This window comes from Pholis gunnellus, assembly GCF_910591455.1.
Source record: "Pholis gunnellus genome assembly, chromosome: 17".
NCBI classification, from domain to species: Eukaryota; Metazoa; Chordata; class Actinopteri; order Perciformes; family Pholidae; genus Pholis; species Pholis gunnellus.
In genome coordinates this window covers 4,292,288-4,315,094 of record NC_136544.1, presented here as the reverse complement: position 1 = coordinate 4,315,094, position 22,807 = coordinate 4,292,288, and the positions used below count along the sequence as shown (strand labels likewise).

The window sequence follows — 22,807 nt, the reverse complement described above, 5'->3', positions numbered from 1 at the left end:
AGGAAACGGGAAGGAAAGCCAGAGAACAGGTCTGAGAGAAACGTAAGAGGGGAGGCACAGAGGACAGACATTTGTGGAATGCCGTTGCTCGCCGTCTCTCCCTGATGATAAAGGGTGAGCATGGGAGGAATGCGACCCTGAAAAGACTGGATAAACAGGGGGGGGAGGGAGTGTTAGGATTCTGGGGAGGGAGGGGTAAGGGAAGGCAGAGGAGGGAGCGGGGAGCCAGCTGAGAGGCGAAGCAGGGCTAATTAGCCCCACGTTCCGTTACGGGACGGGGTCGGTAAACGGGAGATGAGTTCGGAGGCGGGGTCGAGCGGTGACGGACGTCGGCTGCAGCCCGATGGAGGACGACAGAGAGCCAGGGGGTCATGAGAAGAATGCCTCTCCCTCTGCTCTCTTTCTCACAGATCAGGGTTAATGTGCTGGAACGGACGCGGGACATAATAACCTCGTTAAACGCAGCAACTAAGGGGCTTTCTTTTTCAGTGCGGACGAGGAATGTTTGCATTTTGTCAAGAGAACAGTTGTCAGAAGTACGACCGTGCCTATATTGCCGATAGTAACTCATTGTTGATATGTCGCCGTATGTGTTGGCCAGTCAACAAGAATTTGCTGTACTTTTTAAATGTACTTTTGGTCATTTACTTTATTTGAAGAAATTCACATTAAGATTATATTTATATTATAATGTTAATATAATGAATCCATATTTGTTTGTCAAAAAAATTACTATCGGCCGTTGTATCGTTTTCGTTAAGAAAATCTATAATCGGTTGGGCTATACTTTGAAGTATCCATTAGATCAGGGGTGGCCAACCCGCGGCTCCCGAGCCGCATGCGGCTCTTTGCCCGGTTTCATGCGGCTCTTACGTTCATATCGAAGTTTGTATTTGTGTTTTTTTAATGTTCGTGTTCGCTTCGCTTCGCTTGAGTTAAATACGGTATTTTCGTCAAACGCGCATGTGCGGCCACAGATTACGTTCCTCGTCGACCCATTTAACGCCGAGACGGACTGTTTGAAAGCCCCGCTAGTCACAGATGAGGATGCGGCTGAGTTGGAGATGATCGATCTTTGTGAGGAGGACCAACTCAAACCTGCTTTAAGGGAAGGGACCATTGAGTTCTGGAAAAGTGTGCCAATGAAAAAATACCCCAATGTCAAACGGGCTGCGCTTAAGATACTGTCAATGTTTGGGTCAACATACGTCTGCGAGTCTGTGTTTTCTACCCTGAAACACGTGAAATCAAAGCATCGATCTGTTCTGACTGACACCCATGTGAAAGAATTGCTTCGAGTGGCAACAACGGAATACAAGCCAGATTTGAAGAGGATTGTTCAAGGCAAGGAATGCCAGAAGTCCCACTAAGTAACATGCATAGTAAAAGAAAAACACTCTTGTAAATTATTATATTTTTGTTTGTGGACTTGGTTGAACTGAGAGTTTGTCTGTGTGAGACAGTGCACACAATGTTCATTGTTGAAAATGACTGGCCTGTGGTCTTAGGAGTCAATTTCTGTCATTATCATGTTGGTGTGTGACATTTACAATAAATCTGGCTGAGCAAAGGTATGTGTGTGTGTGAGGAAGGGATAGGGTGATGTTCATGTGTGCCCATGTGTATGATGTGGCTCTTTGCGGTAACACAGTAAAAAATGTGGCTCTTGGTCTCTGACTGGTTGGCCACCCCTGCATTAGATACTATCGTAGGCCTACATTTTGATATTTTGACGATTCTATTTGTTATGAAGTAACATTAGGATCATCCACTGTAATAAGCTTAGGGAATACAATGTTTAATAAAAATATAATTCATGTCTGTGATCCCACGTTGTTGACAGGCGCACACGCCCTTTTTCTGTCACTACGAATCTTGCCTAATGACTCGTGCATTCTTCAATGAGTGTATTTCTGCGCTGTTGTGTGCATTGTGTAAGCAGTGTTGAATGATGTCGACCATGAGAGAGTCGAGAATTTGGCACCAGAACTTCATCTCAAAGGACAACATCGCGTTGCAGAAATACTCTCATGTGCACGTCCAGCTAATATTTCAATATTTCAGACACGATGATAAATGTAACACTGGGCTGGACCCGACCTCAGCTGTGATTTTCCGAATGTTTGCATATGAGCGACACAGCATATGCAAAGTACCCTATATAGGGAAGCTCTCTGGGTTGTCAGAGAAAGCCCAATGACACCGGGCGGTGCTCAGGGAAAGGGTGTCATGCTCCCGCTGAGTTGGAATGATAATTGAAGACCGTGAAGTCTGGTGCCGTGAAAGCACATCGCGTTCAGTTAATTACACTCTCATTTGTGCAAGTTGTCTTGTTGTCCCCTTTTCCTCGTTACTGGTAATACTTGTCTGGTCACTTTCTTTGTAGGTTAAACCGCAGCACTCCCTGTCACCAACATGTTGTGTGGGAGCTTTTTCAGAGGCGTGTTGAAGCAAGAGCAGCTTCAGATTCTAGGTTTTTTGATCTGCAGTGTTGTCGCGTTTGATATTAATTTTCGACACGCAGCATTTAATGCCATGTGTTTTTCTTGTGGCTAGTTTTAAATATGAGGGGATAGGAATGTATTATATTTACTTCAAAAGGAACCTATACTACCATCAAAGTCTGACAAAAGGAAACTTAAAAAGAAACGGTAGGGTACCGAGAGAAGGCGTGACCATGAAAAACAAAACTTCAGTTTACTGATTGTTTCAATGCGGTTCTGTACTAAAACAAAGCGAGAACCAAGAAACGGTTAATAGTAGTTCCAAAGAACATGATGCCTCTGTGGTGTTGGATACAAACAGAAGAAAAAAATTCTCAAACGAAACTTGCTTTTCAGTCCCTTGATCCTTTATCTTTATGGTTCCTCTGAGTCAGAAAAAACAAACAGTTGCTGGGTTTAGTCCCCCTGGAACTGTTTGGTTGACAAGGGCCATAAGTCATGCAGAGGTTTCAGCTATCTCTCCCAAGATCACCTGCAATTAACCCCCCCCCCCCCCCCCCCCCCCCCCGCTCCCGCATTAACCCCCCCTCCCCCCTGAGCACAACCAACCAGTATAAAACGACAACGGAGACACGCTCCCTCCCACCAGCGGACGGCCAGTGTGCTGGAGCGCTCTGTCAAACTGGAGGCACCTCTGCTGGGCAAATGTTTCTTCTCTGTCCCCCAGATGGTCCAGCAGCTGGAACTGTGTGTGTTCACAGCAGTTTGCCAAGAAGTAACACCGAGCCTTGTCTGACAGGGCTGTGTTTTATGTCGACCCGACCTAACTATGAGCACTCTCTTCCTGTTGTTCGTCCGGTCAGACCTTTTTCATTCCACAGAGATTGCATGTTGAACATGGAAGGATAGCAACGTTCTGGTCCTGTTAATAAAACCATTATTGAGGACGTGCAGCAATATCATACAAACAATTGATTTGAATGCGGTGATGGATAACAAACATTTAAATCTGAATTTTATATTTTTGATATCTGCGTCTCCGTCTATGATTTTCTTAATTTCCCAGCATTAACCACAAACAATCTTTCTTCCTCTCTCTCTCCTTGAAACAGCCACCATGTCCGCCGCAGACAAGTTCCTGTACGTGGACCGCAATGTGGTCAACAACCCGCTGGCACAGGCCGACTGGGCCACCAAGAAGCTGGTATGGGTGCCCTCGGAGCGCCTGGGCTTCGAGGCCGGCTCTGTGAAGGAGGAGCGCGGCGACGAGTGCGTGGTGGAGCTGGCTGACTCCGGCAAGAAGATCCAGGTGAACAAGGATGACATCCAGAAGATGAACCCGCCCAAGTTCAGCAAGGTGGAGGACATGGCCGAGCTCACCTGCCTGAACGAGGCCTCGGTGCTGCACAACCTGAAGGAGAGATACTACTCCGGTCTCATCTACGTGAGTATGAAGCCTGTTGGGGATGCAAAATGCCTTTTAAACAAAGCTGTCTCAACCCTCTGAACCCCAAGCAGTTTTGGGGCGTTTAATGCTCTTGGGGCATTTTACTTTTTAAGTCCTGCTCCTCTGTGATAACGGCACAATCATGGCTAGAAGTAGAGAGAACTCAAACATGTCTTTTGTGCAGTGTAACTCAGTGACCATGCCATAAATCATAAAAGGGAAAAAAAAAAATAGAATTTTATTGTAACTTTATTTTACAAAAATGTTTACAACTTGGTCAATCATGGCTTAACAGTTGCACTGAGGTAACATCTTAGATATGCAGATTTGGCTGCTTTTTCCAACGAAAGCGGTCGTCACACATTAAGTTTCCAAGGACGATGCATATCTAACGATAATGTCGGTTTTTACAGCTTGTGGGTATGATAAACAGTGTAGTGTTGCTGCTATTTTCCTTATGTTTGTCCACCAAACAGTCATCAGTGTGACTTTTTTTTTATCCTTTTTTTTGTTTTGTTATGAAACCCCCGATGGCTCATAGAAAACGATCTGTCATAGCCAGCCTCCGAACCAATTTATCTCCTAATTATCTTACTAAGCCACATTGTTGAAGACTACCCATTGTACTACAAAGTGACACAGCTAACATGCTCATGGTATGCAAGCCCGTCTTGGGTTTGGAGCTGTCTTGTAAACAGGAAGCTGCAGAGAACAATGCAGTCCAGAGTACGAGAGATGTGAAGAGAGAGTTGGGGCGGGGGCGGGGCGTCATGGTCCAGTTTTTGCAACGCTGGACATGCAACGTAAATGGTGTTGTAACTGCAATTACTTCCCACATAATTCATGTTATTTATCCCCATGTGGTGGGCTGGGAGTGATTTGCTCCCTTTTTGTGTGTGTGTGTGTGTGTGTGTGTGTGTGTGTGTGTGACCCGGTCATATCACACAGCCCTCCAGAGATCCAGGCCCCGGTTTGGTTAGAGCGCCTCCGGGCTCTGTAGTCTTTTTTAGATCAACAGCTTCTCAAGGGAGAGCGAGAGGGAGACATGCCTGGTACAGAGATGTTGGGGAGGGCAGCGCAGGAATGCAGGACACTGAAGAAAAAAAAAAGGAGTTGCATGAGAGTCTATACACAAAAGAAACGTTACTGTGGAGTTTACAGAGAGGAATGGAGGAGGGTTTTAATGTTCAAAGAAGACTGTTCTGCGGCGTAGACCTGTGAAGTGGCCGCAGTATCACAGCGCCTCTGCCAATCATCCGTTTAAACATGCATCAGGGTGCGGTTGAGATTCTGTAATGATTTAGGAGGGTGACAAATGCAAATTCATGAGAAACTTTTGCTGTTATTGAATCAGTGCCACAAGTTCTGTATTTTATAGAGAAGCACATTTTGGGGAAACCGCTACACTACGTAGCATGTGAAGCATCCCAGTCCATGATCTGCACACTAGATGGAGACTTTTTTGTCATGTCCGGTCTCTTGGATTAGACCTAAAATAATAATATTCATCCCACCTCCACTAGCGCCTCCACTAGCGCCTCCACTTCGTCTTATTCCATGTTCAAGTGCTGCTTTTTGTTTCTTTCTAAACGCCGCCTCCATCCGTCCCGCAGACATACTCTGGGCTCTTCTGTGTCGTCATAAACCCCTACAAGAACCTGCCCATCTACTCCGAGGAGATCGTCGACATGTACAAGGGCAAGAAGAGGCACGAGATGCCGCCTCACATCTACGCCATCACCGACACGGCCTACAGAAGCATGATGCAGGGTAAGTCTCGTCAACCGCGATGAGGTATCTCATCATAAGGAGGAGGGGGAAAAAAATGAAGTGGAATTCAAAGTTTTTGCTTTTATTAAAACCCTTTGCCAGATATTTTAGCAGCCCCCCCCCCCCCCCCCCCCCCCCCCCCGAGCTTGTAATAAGATTGGCAATGAAGCTACTGTTCTTTACTGTGCAGAGCTGTAAACTATAAGGCTCCCGAGAGATTAGGTTGTACGTATTCATACTATTATACAGGCAGTTTATTTTATCAGTAACTGCGCTAAAAAGAAAAATGATACCAGGTGCATTGGAGTCGCTTGTATATTAAACTGAAGACAAAAGAGTATTGGCTGTGACGCTTGCGGAGCGTTGCGCATGATTTACTCGCCCCACCGGCCTCGGAAAATACCAGACGCTCTCAATTCTAGCTAAGAGGTTGTATTTTAAAATACGAGGCCTGTGTGACTCCTGTACAGCTCACTTGCCACATTCTTTTGAAGGATATACAGAGGACGTAAAAATATAATCTTGCTCGTTGAGTTTGTTCTTGAGACTGATGCAGCTGAACTTTACCGAGGTCTCTGGGGTCACACGGTTAAAAAAACAACTTGTATGAGTAATGTGCCCCTTAGATACGTTTACTAAATGAAATGTTTACTGCTAGTGAAGCGTTCTACAAAACCTTGCCCTCAAACACAGATCACGTTCTGTGACCCCAGGACACTTTCATTTCTTTAATACCACAGCTTCCAGTGATCATGTTTGAATCATATCCTGTTAAGTTCTCATCTTTCTTTCCATTTCCTGTGTCTGGCATATGTCATGTTTTTTGAGTCTTTTGCCACATCACCTAAATATGTAGTGCGTCTTTACTTTAATCAACATTTACAACAAAAGCTCAACATTACGAGTAGAGCTGAGCATTATACCGACATATCTAAGTGTTGTCTTTTCCTGGTTTTAAAGGTAAAGTGATGTCATCCTCTGAACTTACCAGAGGCTTATAGCTTTGGTCATTATATATTATATACTGATGATTAATGCATTCATCAAAAATCTCATTGTGTAAATATATTTGTGAAAGCACCAATAGTCAACCATACAATACATCATTATCGAGGTATTTGGTCAAAGATCCCCCGGCTCAAGCACCTGATTTGTGTTTCCTGGAGGGCTTTTGTATTGTAATACGTTCCTTTAGTCCATCTCCTCTACACACTCCTAGCTTTGCAATACAGCCTCATTGTAGGCCTGTTTTCCTGATGTCTTGTGTGTCATGCACACCACCCTCTTCTCTTTCTGTTTCTTTTCTTTTTTTTTTTCTTCTCTCTCTCCATGTTTGGCTCCAGTGAAGGGTAATTAGCTGCTTACTTTGAAACCCAGCAGCACTTCTGTTACAGTCACAGGAAGCCGGATATTGATTTCCTGTCTGTGGCCAATGCACTTCCTGTTGTTCAGACTACAAGACCGTATGCGCCGCGGCGATAACGCATGCTCACTTAGAACAAGCGGCATCGTTGTTCTGCAGGGGTTTTGCATAATCGACATTTGCATCTTTTTCCGCAGATCGGGAAGACCAGTCCATTCTCTGCACGTGAGTTCCAAACGTCCACATGACGCGCTACAGTAACAATACTTCTGCTGTTTTGTTTTCTTGGATCTTCCTTCTCTAAATAGTTTTTCTCTTTGTCTCATAGAGGAGAGTCTGGTGCCGGAAAGACAGAGAACACCAAGAAGGTGATCCAGTATCTGGCTCATGTGGCCTCCTCTCACAAGACCAAGAAAGACCAGGTCAGTCCTGCCTCTGATCCACACAGTTCCTCCCTCAAACGTTCCCTCCATTACTCTTTAAATCCCTCCCAGTCACGCCTTTTATCTCTCACTTCACTCCCTCCTGTTGCTTTTTATTAGATTTATTTGCAGGTGAGACACAATCCTTAAATTCCTCCAAGGCATTGGTCCTCCAGGAACAACATTTTCCATATAGTTTTTTTCACACTTGATCGACCAACTTTTTAATTAGTGACTGTGATGTGCATCGGCGTGCGTGTGCGCACTTGATTGTGCACATGATTGTTAATCCTTCATCACATTGTTATGAGCTGTATTCAAACAGCTTATTTTTTGCAGTAGACAAACAAAGAGCTTCAGTCAAAGGGAAACGGGCGGCACTCAAGATGACAGAGGCCAAGTCCCGCCCCTTCCGGTATCCACCACAGGACCTTACTTGGTAAAAATATGAACAGGGGTCAATGGCAACAGATCCTGTTTGAATTGTGCTGTGAATTACCCATATGATGTTTGTCAATTTAAAATGTTGTTTTGCACGTCAACGTTTTTTTAATTTTGTCATAGATTTGTCTTAGCATCGTTTAGTTTTGTGTGAAACGGCTCAGTGAACTACATCTCTCATCTTAAACAATGTACCTCACCAACACGTCCATTACCTTTACTAGCTAGCTAACTTAGCTATATTCATGCACAGATGTCGCGTTATCCTTTCTGATGTGTTTTACCCGTTGTTGGTGTGAGTTCATCCTGGTACGAAACACACCGGCATCGTAGCGTCAGAGAGAGACGTCACTTACTTGACTTTTGGTGTGAAGTCTTTCTAATTACGTATTTATTACAGTGTAATACAGTTTTAAGACAAAATGCCACTTTCTGTTTGTGCAAAATTATCTTTTAAATTGACAAACATCATGTGTTTATTTCATGGCACAATTCAACGGAATCAAAAAGTTATTTCTTTCTCGCCGTTGTACATATTCTTTGGGAAATAAGGTCTCATGGCGGTCCACCGGGAGCGGCGGGACTTCCCCTCTCTATAGCCCTGCAGGCACAGAGAAACAGTAGTGCAGATTTTCTGGCACTCCTGACATGTCATACACACCAGAGGTCTTACATTTGGCCTTGCTGATTTAACTTTAACTGCACCTTCTCATCAGAAATAAAACTATCATCAAGCAGTCGAGTGCTGGAAAAGCTGCACCGCTGTTATCTCGCCTGCCTGCTTTATGACAGAATGTCGCTGAAAGCAGCGTAGTGATGAAAACACACATCCATCAAACCCCTTTTTGTTGAGGTTGTCGTATTTCTCTCTTCCCATCAACAGAACAGCTCGATCCTGTCACATGTGAGTTAACTCTCTCCCTTCCATTCGCTCTTCCTCCCCACCTGCTTCTGTCATCACCTTCCTCCTCCTCCCCCACCCCTCATCCTCCGTCCCTCCCTCCCTTTCCCCTCTCGCTGGAGCGCACTGTTGTGGGAGTCACTTTGTAATCGAGGGCAGAGGTGACGTGTCCTGCCAGCCAATAGGAAGTAAGGGAGGAAGTTTGTTTGCAGATCGGTGGCAGCCTTTTTAATGTTCCTGTGAAAAATTCAGCCAGACAATGGAAGGATAAGAGGGAGGGGTCTTTGCTGAAGAAAAAAACAAACTAGCAATTTTTGGTCTGAGCGTTTGTCTGGTTGAATTTTTCATCATCTGTATCGCTACTCTGTCCGAGTCCGACTGCTTTTCTCTTTTTGTATAATTACATTTTTTTTATTGATCAAGAGGTTCAGTGAAAGAACGGTAGTCCAGAGTCCAGATTGAAATGACTTGATAATCCAGGTCCTTCACACAAATGCTTAGCAACCCGTTTTTGGGGCAAATAAATGAGTAAAACCAATCCAGTAAAGAAGTTAAAGTTTATATTGAAGCAGAAAATGATCGCTTGTTTGTTCGTGTGCTTTGGGTTCACTGGATTGTTCTTGCATTGGGTAACAGGTGACGGGTTACTGATGAGGGTCACAGGGTCTCTAGGTGTTTGCAGATTTGGGCACTAACATGATGTTATGTGTGTGGGGGGAGGAAATGCTTGGGTGCAATGTGTGTGTTGCTTGTGTGTGTGTGCGTGTATGGTATCCCTCCTTTGATCACTTTATGTTTTCGCACACTCCGTGTTCTCCCTTCTCTTCAGACGTAAGTATGGCGGCATATTTCTTTAAAAAAAAAAAAGCAAACTGATCAGTTTCTTTCAATGAAGTAACATTCAGTTAAATGAATGACGGATCATAATATGAGGTTCTCAAGATGCATCAGTGGTTGGATCTGAAACCATGATGAGAACCATCCTGGTTTATTGGTTGACAAAAGGAAAGTGTTCTTAAATGTTGCCTTGCTGTTATCTTCGTGTCCATCAGGGGGAGCTGGAGAAGCAGCTGCTGCAGGCTAACCCCATCCTGGAGGCCTTCGGCAACGGCAAGACGGTCAAGAATGACAACTCCTCCCGATTCGTAAGCCTTAGTGCTCCATCTTGTGATTCAGACCTCTTAACTGCCCGTTTTCCTGCTGGACTTTTCCCACATGCCTCTTAACTTTTTTGTTTTTTCCTCCTCTAGGGAAAATTCATCAGGATCAACTTTGATGTCAATGGTTACATCGTCGGTGCCAATATTGAAACTTGTATCCTCAATGCGGTCATTGCTTCTCTTTTTAGATTTGAAGACATTTTAGTGCTTGTTGTTGCTTTTCTTTTTGTGTCTCAAGACGATTTGGAAATACAGCCGTGGTAGTATCGGGAAAACCTTTTCCTTGACAGATTGACCACCAGACTTGCTGGAGAAATCCCGTGCCATTCGCCAGGCCAAAGACGAGAGGACCTTCCACATCTTCTACTACTTGCTCACGGGGGCCGGAGATAAATTGCGCAGTAAGCGACGTATTACTTAACTCTGTTTTAAAGACAGCGGGCTGAGGGTTGTCTCTTTTGCCACCGAACTCATTTTGACCGTGCTTTCCTCTCAGATGAACTCCTCCTTGAAAACTACAACAACTACCGTTTCCTCTCCAACGGGAACGTCACCATTCCCGGTCAGCAGGATAAGGACCTGTTTACAGAGACTCTGGAGTCCTTCAAGATCATGAGTATCCCCGAGGAGGAGCAAATAGGTGAGGCACACAGCAAATTACCGTTTAAAAATAAATACAAATTCTACGTTTACCTACACGTTTCAACATAAAACCACATTTATGCTTCTGTTTGTTCTTTTTGTGCAGGCTTGTTGAAGGTGGTGGCCTCTGTGCTGCAGCTCGGGAACATGAGCTTCAAGAAGGAGCGCCACACAGACCAGGCCTCCATGCCCGACGACACCGGTACGTCAGAGCTTCACCTGAAGTAGCTGTCCGTTAGCACCGCAGAGAACCTTCATGAGTTGTCGATGATCCTGCAGTTCTTCTCTTAAATCTCATTTTTCCCTCTTTCAACTCATCAGCTGCCCAGAAGGTGTGCCACCTCATGGGGATGAACGTCACGGACTTCACCAGGGCCATCCTGTCTCCCCGCATCAAGGTGGGCAGAGACTACGTCCAGAAGGCCCAGACCCAGGAGCAAGCAGAGTTTGCCGTGGAGGCCCTGGCCAAGGCCACGTACGAGAGGATGTTCCGCTGGCTCGTCATGAGGATCAACAAAGCCCTGGACAAGACCAAGAGGCAGGGAGCCTCCTTCATCGGCATCCTCGACATCGCTGGATTTGAGATCTTCGAGGTAATCACGACTTAAAAGTGTATTCTAAAGTATGATTGACCTGTTTGTTTTTATTTGGGCTGTTGATCGACGGTGTTCTTCTCTCCTGTGCCCCCACCACCCCAGCTCAACTCATTTGAGCAGCTGTGCATCAACTACACCAACGAGAAGCTGCAGCAGCTCTTCAACCACACCATGTTCATCCTGGAGCAGGAGGAGTACCAGAGGGAGGGCATCGAGTGGAGCTTCATCGACTTCGGCCTGGACCTGCAGCCCTGCATCGAGCTCATTGAGAAACCCGTGAGTTTTTGGAAATCCCTGTTTCTCCAAGTGACCCGGCATAAAGTCCTGCATACTTCTACCGTGTTAAGTACTTCACTGCGTTTCTATCTCATGCCTCAAGATCAGCACTCTCTCCTCTGCACGCAGGCCAGTCCCCCCGGTATCCTCGCCCTGCTGGATGAGGAGTGCTGGTTCCCCAAAGCCACAGACAAGAGCTTTGTGGAGAAGGTGCTCCAGGAGCAGGGCACTCACCCCAAGTTCTTTAAGCCCAAGAAACTGAAGGACGAGGCTGACTTCTGTATCATCCATTACGCTGGCAAGGTAAATGGTTCATCAGGATGCATTGTCATTATCGCCATTTCTTTTAGGCCTAATTTGTCCATACATTTCCCCCTATCGTCCAGTTCTCGAACTCTATGATAATGTCCCAGAGGTCTAAGAGAGAGTCTTCCTCCCTAATGTCACTCCTCAGGTGGACTACAAGGCAGACGAGTGGCTGATGAAGAACATGGACCCCTTGAATGACAACGTGGCCTCACTGCTCAACCAGTCCACCGACAAGTTTGTGTCTGAGCTCTGGAGGGACGGTGAGTTGAGGCAGATGAACCCGGGAGTCACAGCTTCCCCGGTTGTGGCGCCAGAAGTGGGAATATATATTATTTCATGTTGGTTTCCTGTTTTACATTTCACAGTTTTTTTTGTTTTGTTTTGTTTGTTTTTTGCTCTTTTACTGTCTGGTGTGTGGACCTTTGTCTTTACCTTCTCAAATCCCACTTCTTTCCATCCATTTCTTCCTCTGTTCGGACCCGTTTTTGTCTGTCGTTCTCTCTTTTTACTGGGTCTCAGAGGTACAGAAATGTCAAAGAGCCTATTTTTATCACCGTTTTCCTATTCTACACTCAGACTCAGGTGACGAGGTTTCTTTTTTTCATTTCTTTTGTCCTTTCCTCTTATTCTTATTCCTACTGTCTGTTTTTAAACATGCTTTTTTTTCCCACCATGAGTCCCTTACTGCCGTCCATCCATTTCTCCTAAATGTTTAATCTTGTGTTTTGGCTTTAGACTTTCAGTAGATTAGGATTGTGTCTGAGTCTTGCAGTAACAAAAACCTCTGGTCACCACTTGTTGCTCTCATTGAACTCTCCTTTTTCCCCCCCTGTGTAATAGTGTTGTTTGGGGACTCCTGGTGTTGGTCATGGGTACTGCAGCGATGGGTATATACTGCATGGGTTTGGTGTGTTTTAAAAGAAATATATCACCACAAAAAAAAAAAAACATGCACACTGCAACCGCCTCAGTTTGCCACTTTCCTGACACACATACATCCAGTCGAACCATCACACATACGTTTTTCACTCAGAAACCTACAAACCGGCGGCGTCAACAGTTGACCAGCCGCTTCCATTCACTGCACTGACTTTTGTTTTCGTTATGGTGTGTAATCTCTCCACGCTTCACTGGCTTTTTTTGGTGACTACTTTCTTGTCCTCCTACGCCTGACTCCCATCTCCCTCAGCATTCACTCTGTGTTTGTGTGGTGTTTCACTGGTCCTGGTGTTATGAACCGCCTCCACTCTCTCTCTCCTGGTGTATATTTACCCAAAAGGAAGAGGAGACACAATGGTCATAGTCATTCTTGCATTTGGTTTGAGTTTGCCTGGTTAAATATTCAAATGCTTGACTTTAAAATCCACTGGCTTCTTACATAATGTCTCTCCTTATTGTTTCTTCTTTTCAGTGGACCGCATCGTGGGTCTGGATAAGGTGTCCATGTCCGACATGCCCGGTGCCTTCAAGACCCGCAAGGGTATGTTCCGCACGGTGGGCCAGCTGTACAAAGAGCAGCTGTCCAAGCTCATGGCCACTCTGAGGAACACCAACCCCAACTTTGTCCGTTGCATCATCCCCAACCACGAGAAGAAGGTACCCGAGAAGTTCTGGCGTCTGCTTGGGGTGTTTGTACTGCAAGAACTTTGCCCAGAGGACCCAAAATCCTTTTCAGTCCTTTTCAGTCCTTTGGGACTAAATGTAGTTCTTGTTCTATAGTTCCAGGGGTAAAAAAAAATGAAAAAAGTCCCTGTGCCGGTTTTAGTGCTTTCTAATGTTTCAGGACGTTTTAAAGGCGGAGTTTGAAGGGGCTGACTGTTGCTGTTCCTGTGTGCTGATTGGTTAAGCACAGACGCCAATGACAACTACAACTTTCGTACCACAAAAAAACCCCTAAAAACTAAGGCTGACCCCTCCTAGTCGACTAATCATCATTTTGTTAGTTGACTAAGAACTATAGTCGATTAGTTATTCTTTTTATTTCCAAGAAACGTTTGACCACATCTCTTGTAAACGAGATGAGATTTAAAGTGGTGCTTTTTGCGTGATACTTTGTGGAGAAACTCAGTTTCACAGATCTGTCGATTTAAATCAACCGATATATTATTAGTTGACAAAATTGTATGAGTGTTAGTCGACTATGAATTTCTTTATTTGAGCTTTACTGAAGGTTTCCTGGCTAATAAAAAAAAATAAAAGACACCGTTAACGAACGAGCTGAGAGGACGAGTGAATAAGAAAGAGAGGGAACTCGGGGGTTATTATTATTATTATTATTATTATTATTATTATTATTATGAATTATTAATTTTTATTATTAAAAACCAAGTCGAGTTTCAAACGTTGCCATCACTCTTAAATCCATTAGAGCTTCAGATGCAGTGGAAAAACAATCTTATTGTGCAAAAGGGACTTTTAGTTCCATGTCTCCTGGGCCCTTTTATGATTTTGATCCACTGTACTATACTCTTTTGATAATTCACTGTGTTGAATAGAGCTGTTCACACTGCTTACTAGTAAATGTTCCTCGTTCTCAGGCTGGTAAACTGGACCCCCACCTGGTCCTGGACCAGCTCAGGTGCAATGGCGTGCTGGAGGGGATCCGTATCTGCAGACAGGGCTTCCCCAACCGCATCGTCTTCCAGGAGTTCAGACAGAGGTGACCGAACGATAACACTGTTCCCAGCATGCCTTGTTCTCTGGTAGGTAGGTGTCAGGAAAAACAATAAATCCTATGATCTGCTTCCTCTCCAAGGTATGAAATCCTCACTCCCAATGCCATCCCCAAGGGCTTCATGGATGGAAAGCAGGCCTGCGTGCTCATGGTAAGGGCCCCACAAAATTCTAGCCAAGCGCCGCGCTAGCGAGACCCTCTGCAGTTTAATTTGATCAGTGCACCTCCTGCCCCATCAGATCAAAAGCCTGGAGCTGGATCCCAACCTGTTCCGGATCGGCCAGAGCAAAGTTTTCTTCAGGGCGGGAGTCCTCGCTCACCTGGAGGAAGAGAGAGACATGAAGATCACGGACATCATCATCAGTTTCCAGGCCTGGTGCAGAGGCTACGTGGCCCGCAAGTAAGAGAGGGACTCGACTGTTTGCAAGATCCTGTTCAGTAGCTTGTGCAAGAAAAGATTTTTTTTAAATCTGCACCTTTTTAAACTAATATTGCTTCGTAGGTCTTTTGCCAAGAGACAGCAGCAGCTGACCGCGATGAAGGTGATCCAGAGGAACTGCGCCGCGTATCTCAAACTCAGGAACTGGCAATGGTGGAGACTCTTCACCAAGGTAAACCTCAGCATTTTACTTTAACACCCCCCCCCCCCCCTTTTCCTTTTACGTTTTCTTTTCTAACTTCCATTATTTTGTCTTCAGGTGAAGCCTCTGCTGCAAGTCAGCAGGCAGGAGGAGGAGATGCAGTCCAAGGATGAAGAGCTGGTGAAGGTGAAGGAGAAGCATTTGTATGCCGAGCAGCAGCTCCAGGAGATGGAGGACAAACAGCATCAGGTAAAATTTAAGAAACCACAATCTCTGTTACGTTTTATTGTCTTTTCTTCATCAGGAAATTGGTATGAAATGTAGAACAGACATCCATATATTATTCATTGATGGATATTGAGGGAGGATGCTCTCTTTGAACATCATATAAGTGCCCTTGCGACATTAAAGTAATTTCTTTGCACATTCACAGCTGAGTGCCGAGAAGATGGCCCTGCAGGAGCAGCTTCAGGCCGAGACGGAACTCTGCGCCGAGGCGGAGGAGATGAGAGCCCGTCTGGCCGCCAGGAAGCAGGAGCTGGAGGAGATCCTCCACGACCTGGAGGCCCGTGTGGAGGAGGAGGAGGAGCGCGCCTCGCACCTCTCGTCTGAGAAAAAGAAGATGCAGCAGAATATCGGAGTAAGTTCTACTCTCCTCCATTCCGTTGCCGTTTGATTTGCTCCGCCAGCCCTCCTAACGTTTATCTGCTCGCAGGACTTGGAGCAGCAGCTGGACGAGGAGGAAGCGGCCAGACAGAAGCTTCAGCTGGAGAAGGTCACCTTGGAGGCCAAGATGAAGAAGATCGAAGATGAGGTCATGGTTCTCGACGACCAGAACAACAAACTAAACAAGGTTAGGACGAGTAGAACTGACGGACACATAGATTGGTCAACTGGAGTAGTGATTGCTTGTTATTGTTTTTGGTGTGAGCTCCCCGACAAACCGAAAACCGAGCTCGATTTAACCCTTTCTGCTAAGGAGAAATGTAAGAAATGAAAGTGTGTCGTCTCTGGGGATACCTATTGTTGACCCGCTTTATTTTTCTTTTGTGAATACAGGAGAAGAAGTTGATGGAGGAGAGGATCTCCGAGTTCACCACCAACCTCACAGAAGAGGAGGAGAAATCCAAGAGCCTGCAAAAACTCAAGACCAAACACGAGGCCATGATCACAGACCTGGAGGGTAGGACGAGAACACGATCACTTACGTTATAGCTATTATAGATCCCACTTGTCCTAAACAGGTGTTACTATAGTTTCCAACTTTTCTTCCTCTCGATAAACTTTTTTTAATTTTTCTGTCAGACCGCCTGCGCAGGGAGGAGAAGCAGCGCCAGGAGCTGGAAAAGAACCGACGCAAGCTGGACGGCGACTTCAACGAGATCCACGACCAGATCGCCGAGCTGCAGGCCCAGATCGCCGAGCTCCGCGCCCAACTCGCCAAGAAGGAGGAGGAGCTCCAGGCAGCTCTGGCCAGGTCTGTATGGGACTTTGCCGCTCCTTGTTTTTATTAATTGTTTGTCATTTTACTCCCATTTACACATTTTGTTTTGTTGATCCATTCCTCCCATTAGGATCGAGGAGGAGGCGGCTCAGAAGAACCTGGCGCAGAAAAAGATCCGTGAGATGGAGGCTCAGCTCTCTGAACTGCAGGAGGACCTTGAGCTGGAGAGGCAGGCGCGCACCAAGGCAGAGAAACACCGCAGGGACCTGGGAGAAGAGCTGGAGGCCCTCAAGACTGAGCTGGAGGACACTCTGGACTCCACCGCCGCTCAGCAGGAGCTCAGGTAGAGATATCTGTCTGGAGACCGCCACGTCGGCTAAAGTAATGCCGTGCGTTTTTCAGTCCGTTATCCATCTTGACACAAGATTAAGCTCCACTCTTCCTTCTCAGGTCCAAGCGCGAGACCGAGGTGTCACATCTCAAAAAGGCTCTGGACGACGAAGCCAAAGTCCACGAACAGCTGCTGGTTGAGATGAGGCAGAAACACGGCCAGGCCTTTGACGAGCTCAACGAGCAGCTGGAGCAGGCGAAGAGGGTAAAAAAACGCCATCAGTCTCTTTATCAGAACTCCTTTGATTCCACCAGAATGCACATTTGTTATTTTGACTGCTGAAACCATTAATGCCCCGCTCCCTTGCAGAACAAAGTGTCCATGGAGAAGGCCAAGCAGGCTCTGGAGTCGGAGAGGAACGAGCTCGCCATTGAGATGCAGACGCTGATCCAGGGGAAGGGAGACTCTGAGCATCGCCGGAAGAAGGCCGAAGGCCAGGTCCAGGAGCTGCTGCTCAAACACTCGGAGAGCGAGCGTCAGAGGCTGGAGCAGGCCGAGAAACTGACCAGAGTGCAGGCACGTCTCTTTGCAACCCTTCGTCACTGATGTGACTGAGTTTTCTTGTTCTTTTTGTCAGTGCTGTTTGATTGCTCTGTGCGTGCGCTCCGAATCCCGTCTGTGGTCAGTAAATGATCACTTCTCTGTGAGTCTTTATGAAACCGGCTATTCTATGTCCATACAGATGGAACACTGATTAGTTGATGTGTTGTTTGTTCACTGGCTCACTCGTTGCCTTTTGTCCACAGGCCGAACTGGATAACGTCACCACCGTGTTGTGCGACATCGAGGGCAAATCCATCAAGGCGACAAAAGACTGCTCTGTTGTGGAGTCCCAGCTGCAGGACGTTCAGGTACGCACCCGCTGTTTATACCCGCCTGTATGTTCAGCGATAACGCTACCGTGGCCCAAAACGTTCCCTTCCTCTGCATGCTTTAGCCAGATTTCCATATATTTGGGGCTGTACCTGTAAGTGTGGTCAGAGAACGCATCCCTGCAGCTTTTCAAGAGCATTTAAGACAAAGTGTAACAGTAGGCTTCATAATGGACCACGACCCTCCAAAATCCTGCTAACATGTATAATGTCTGAGCATCATATTTAAGGTGATTTTACCCCTTCGGCAGATGAATTTGAAAATGTTCTAGTGTCAAACTGCACATTCATCATTCTGCACAGCGAAGCTCAAACATCCAAATGAAACAATACATTAATACATTTTTGAGTTGAGGGGGACTTTAATTTAATTATTTAAAAAAATGTGTCGTATGATTGATCAGGTAAATTGCTCACATTTAACGATATTAAAATCGTTGATATCCCAAAAGTCTAAATGATCTGCTGCGTCTAATTTGCGTCGCATGCCCATGTTCACAACAGGAACTGCTCCAGGAAGAGACTCGCCAGAAGCTGTCCCACAGCACACGTCTGCGCCAGCTGGAGGACGAGCAGAACAACCTGAGAGAACAGCTGGAGGAGGAAGAGGAGGCCAAGAAGATTGTGGAGAAGCAGCTGCAAACCGTTCAGGCTCAGGTAAGAAAACAACCTGAGACGCACACAGCTCAGAAACTTCATTTTGACTATTGCTGCCTCCATTGGGGATATTTTATGAGGCCTCACAGCATTGACCGCCTCTTTCCGTACAGCTTCTCGAAATGAAGAAGAAGGTCGAGCAGGACGCGGGTTGCCTGGAGACCACCGAGGAGGGGAAGAAGAGGCTTCAGAGGGACCTGGAGGCTCTGAACCAGCGCATGGAGGAGAAATGTTCCGCCTTCGAGAAGTTGGACAAAACCAAGACTCGTGTCCAGCAGGAGCTGGACGACCTGCTCGTAGACCAGGACCACCTCCGGCAGATCGTCTCCAACCTGGAGAAGAAGCAGAAGAAGTTTGACCAGGTAAGGTGTGTGTGTGTGTGGCGTGTGTGTGTGTGTGTGTGTCATGTGTGTGTGGCATGTGTGTGTGGCGTGTGTGTGTAACACTTTATTCATGGGCTTCTAAAGATTTGACACGTGTCGTCCCAACTTTTTCCAGATGCTGGCGGAGGAGAAGAACATTTCTGCCCGCTATGCAGAGGAGCGTGACAAGGCTGAAGCCGAGGCCCGCGAAAAGGAGACCCGGGCACTGGCTTTGACCCGCGAGCTGGACTCTATGATGGACATCAAGGATGAAGTGGACCGCAACAACAAACTGCTGCGGGCCGAGATGGAGGACCTGGTGTCCTCTAAGGACGACGTCGGCAAGAGCGTGAGTGTGGAAAATGTGATTTCAGAGGAGTCTTTGTGCCCGTAGTGTCCGCGTCACAAAATCGTTTTTTTTTTTCCCTGCAGGTCCACGAGCTGGAGAAGGCGAAGCGTGTGATGGACCAGCAGCTGGAGGAGATGAAGACTCAGCTGGAGGAGCTGGAGGACGAGCTGCAGGGCACCGAGGACGCCAAGCTGCGCCTGGAGGTCAACATGCAGGCCATGAAGGCCCAGTATGAGAGAGACCTGTCGGGACGGGACGAGATGGGCGAGGAGAAGAAGAGGGCGCTGGTCAAACAGGTATGAATGGGATGAAGACTGAACCAAATGTTGTTTGTATGGTAACTGTTTTCTGCTTCCTGTGGGAAGTTGGTTCTAGACTGGAGAACAATCTGTATATAGTGTCCTAGAGTAGTTTGGTTACAGACAGAAATACCATGTGTACTCGTGCAGTTCGTTCAAACTTTTTGACAGATGTTCTTTAGAAACAAAAAACATAAGCTGCGTTTACAGTCAAGTATTTTATGCTCATTTTTATGCATCGTATTAGACGAGCTTTATTGAAACGGCAAAATTCCTCAATTGTGCAAACAAGTTTGAGGTGGTTTTTGCTTATCTTATTGAAACGGCTTTGCTTAATAAATACGGACGTAGCAAACCTAATCACATGACTGATCAGCTGTTTCTGCTGTCTGCGTCGTCTCTGGTATCGCTATAACACGCAAAAGAACGTTTAATAAATTTAAGATTGTAGATGCGTTAGATCGGCCAAGTCGACTTGTTTTCGGATCGCAAGCTCTACTTCTTCTTCTACTGTTTACTGGCATACTATAGACATGCGTAGACTATAGCGCCAACTTCCGACTAAACTAAGCTGTATCCAAGTTTATTTCTTTGTAATCAGTTGATGGAAATGCGGCTAATTCACATTTATTTTTTGGCAACATTTCAAAAATACACTTAAAATTCGCTTGACATTTGGATGGAAGCAGTCAGAGCCTGTTTTTCCACCTCGACAATCATTTGAAAATGAGCATGGCATGAATGTGCACGTGCTGTTGCCATATTCAGAGCTAAATTAGTACATTTCTAACACAGTGGTGCTTTTTAAATAGCTGCTGCAGTAGATGTAGTACATTAGACACAATTTAAATGGATGCAATTAACAAATTTGAACTCAATGATGACTTAAAATCATTTAAATGAAATGTGGTTACAGCTTAGAGGGTGTAAGCATGCAGGTGCAGTGTCTTGGTTTTGTGTATTGGGAAGTGGCTGAACTCAAACTGGCATCCATCAGGTGCGGGAGATGGAGATGGAGCTGGAGGACGAGAGGAAGCAGCGCTCCGCGGCCGTGGCTGGGCGCAAGAAGCTGGAGCTGGACCTGAAGGAGCTGGAGGCGGGCATCGACAATGCCAACAAGAACCGCGACGAGGCCCTGAAACAGCTGAAGAAAATCCAAGTGAGTCAGTTGTTGAAATGTCTTCAATACGACAAACGGCTTCCTCTGACTCGGTTTGACTGACTCCCCTTGACTCCGCAGGCCCAGATGAAGGATCTCATCCGGGAGCTGGAGGACACTCGCATGTCCAGAGAGGAGATCCTCGCTTCAAGCAAGGAGACGGAGAAGAAGCTGAAGGGCATGGAGGCTGAGATGATCCAGATGCAGGAGGTGGGCACGCGCTCCTCTCCGACTCTATTCTACTCCCTTGCCTCTGTTGCACACTGAATGTTTTTGCTCTTTTCCTCGTTCACCCCTGTGCAGGAGTTGGCGGCTGCAGAGCGAGTAAAGAGACAGGCCCAGCAGGAGAGAGACGAACTGCAGGATGAGATTAACAACCAGGCCAGCAAGAAGTAAGGCATCCCTCAAGTTTAAAAAAAAAAAAAGCCCAACCGTCCGTTGTGTGCGTCACCTGTTGTTGACCGTTTTCCCACCTTTCTCGGATCTACCTCTCAGTGCTCAGGCTGTAGAGGACAGGAGACGGATGGAGGCTCGCATTGCTCAGCTGGAGGAAGAGCTGGAGGAGGAGCAGTGCAACACTGAGCTGACCAACGACAGGCTGAAGAAGGCAGTGCTGCAGGTTTGTGGACACGGATATTCAGCAGCTCATTATAGTGTCATTCCAGAAGAAACATTCTTTTCCATTTGTGGTGTGAAAATGGTTTTATTTGAAGTCATTAAATCGATCAAACCCCCAGGCTTAGAGAAGAGTCCCTGTCCAACTTCTTTTTTCTTTCTTCTTTTTTTTTTAGTCTGACCAGATGAACGTGGAGCTGACGGCGGAGCGCAGTACTTGTCAGCGTGTGGAGGGGGCTCGATGCCAGCTGGAGCGTCAGAACAAGGAGCTGAAGCTGAAGCTGCAGGAGCTGGAGGGAACGGTCAAGTCCAAGTACAAGGCCAATATGGCTGCCCTGGAGTCAAAGATCATTGCGCTGGAGGAACAGCTGGACATGGAGACCAGGTGGGCTACTTGGCTAGCTAGCTTGTTAATTCCACCCGGTTGCAGAAACAAAAGTTGTCATCTGGCAATATCAATGTGCTTTTCTACTCTGTGATAAGAGTGTGTGGATGAAGCATTAGGTTAACTTTTACACTCTGCGCTTCTTAACGTTACTACTCCAGGACTCGATAAGTCAGTTCTGCTAAATCTCACCTCAGTGAATTCGCAAATTCTCGAGAGTCGGTTTAGTTCAGTTCTAAAGCAACTATTTTCAGTTTCACCATTGTTACACCAGTGGCGATATTTTAAGAACATTTACTCGGGTGCAACATTTAAGAATACATTTTAGATACTTATATTTCCATTTTATGCTACTTTACACTTTTATTTCACTTCATTTCAGACAGAAACACTTTATTTAACCTCTTTAGTTTACTATCAGATTAAGACTATATATACAAAACACTATATGATGCACTGTTCCAGATAAGCTACCCGTACATACACAGTACATCAAATGGTTTAGACTAGCTTTAATGAAGCAACTACATCAGTAATATTATATAACCCAATGATATTAAACCTACAAGCAGGTAAAGCGGGGTCCATGCACCCAACCACACCGTCATAGATCGTCTCTGCATTAGGAGTACATTTAGTCTTGATACTTGAAGTGCATTTTGATAGTATTCCTTCATTGCAGGACTTAAATCTTCTTCTACACAAGTCGGGATCTAAATAGTTCCTCCAGCACCAGGTTACACCAGCCCACATTAGGTGACGTTAGTCTGACCAATGCTGTGCTCTTGACTCAGGGAGAGACAGGGTGCCACCAAGCTCGTGAGACGCACCGAGAAGAAACTGAAGGAAGTCATCCTGCAGGTGGACGACGAGAGACGCAACACGGAGCAGTACAAAGACCAGGTCAGAGGTTCTCCGTCACCGCTGTCAAGATGATAACGGTCGTAGCCCACATCCGGGAGAACGGACTGCGATACTCTTCTGTACGTCTAACGCTATCTGTGTCCAAATTGCAGGTGGACAAGGCAAACTCCCGTATGAAGCAGCTGAAGCGCCAGCTGGAGGAGGCTGAGGAAGAGGCCCAGAGAGCCAACGCCAACCGGAGGAAGCTGCAGAGGGAGCTGGAGGACGCCTCAGAGTCGGCCGACGTCATGAACCGTGAGGTCTCCACCCTCAAGAACAAGCTCAGGTGGGAAAAGGGTCCTTTGATTGTTATCCATTCTACACAGATCTGTTGACGTTAGTGAA

At 46.2% G+C, this 22,807-nt stretch overlaps 1 protein-coding gene across 2 annotated transcripts in view; it reads left to right on the top strand.

Annotated features, from left to right (window-relative positions):
• LOC306709857 (myosin-9-like) overlaps positions 1-22,807 on the top strand; it is a 32,714-nt gene that overhangs the window by 8,025 nt on the left and 1,882 nt on the right. Inside the window, exons 2-40 of one of the 2 annotated variants that reach the window (XM_079178160.1) lie at positions 3,557-3,888; positions 5,505-5,661; positions 7,222-7,249; positions 7,353-7,446; positions 8,771-8,791; positions 9,841-9,933; positions 10,039-10,102; positions 10,251-10,349; positions 10,445-10,588; positions 10,697-10,792; positions 10,912-11,183; positions 11,289-11,462; positions 11,592-11,765; positions 11,917-12,031; positions 13,183-13,367; positions 14,309-14,430; positions 14,527-14,596; positions 14,685-14,845; positions 14,948-15,056; positions 15,144-15,275; positions 15,460-15,666; positions 15,742-15,879; positions 16,086-16,209; positions 16,332-16,503; positions 16,601-16,813; positions 16,921-17,065; positions 17,171-17,377; positions 17,608-17,712; positions 18,238-18,390; positions 18,504-18,752; positions 18,889-19,101; positions 19,185-19,397; positions 20,398-20,559; positions 20,641-20,769; positions 20,863-20,951; positions 21,055-21,178; positions 21,351-21,559; positions 22,354-22,462; positions 22,576-22,748. In XM_079178160.1, the coding sequence (XP_079034286.1) occupies positions 3,562-3,888; positions 5,505-5,661; positions 7,222-7,249; positions 7,353-7,446; positions 8,771-8,791; positions 9,841-9,933; positions 10,039-10,102; positions 10,251-10,349; positions 10,445-10,588; positions 10,697-10,792; positions 10,912-11,183; positions 11,289-11,462; positions 11,592-11,765; positions 11,917-12,031; positions 13,183-13,367; positions 14,309-14,430; positions 14,527-14,596; positions 14,685-14,845; positions 14,948-15,056; positions 15,144-15,275; positions 15,460-15,666; positions 15,742-15,879; positions 16,086-16,209; positions 16,332-16,503; positions 16,601-16,813; positions 16,921-17,065; positions 17,171-17,377; positions 17,608-17,712; positions 18,238-18,390; positions 18,504-18,752; positions 18,889-19,101; positions 19,185-19,397; positions 20,398-20,559; positions 20,641-20,769; positions 20,863-20,951; positions 21,055-21,178; positions 21,351-21,559; positions 22,354-22,462; positions 22,576-22,748 (5,771 nt within the window). In that variant the 5' untranslated portion in view covers positions 3,557-3,561. The remainder of the gene's footprint in view (positions 1-3,556; positions 3,889-5,504; positions 5,662-7,221; positions 7,250-7,352; positions 7,447-8,770; positions 8,792-9,840; positions 9,934-10,038; positions 10,103-10,250; positions 10,350-10,444; positions 10,589-10,696; positions 10,793-10,911; positions 11,184-11,288; positions 11,463-11,591; positions 11,766-11,916; positions 12,032-13,182; positions 13,368-14,308; positions 14,431-14,526; positions 14,597-14,684; positions 14,846-14,947; positions 15,057-15,143; positions 15,276-15,459; positions 15,667-15,741; positions 15,880-16,085; positions 16,210-16,331; positions 16,504-16,600; positions 16,814-16,920; positions 17,066-17,170; positions 17,378-17,607; positions 17,713-18,237; positions 18,391-18,503; positions 18,753-18,888; positions 19,102-19,184; positions 19,398-20,397; positions 20,560-20,640; positions 20,770-20,862; positions 20,952-21,054; positions 21,179-21,350; positions 21,560-22,353; positions 22,463-22,575; positions 22,749-22,807) is intronic. The other variant, XM_079178161.1, reaches the window with a different exon arrangement.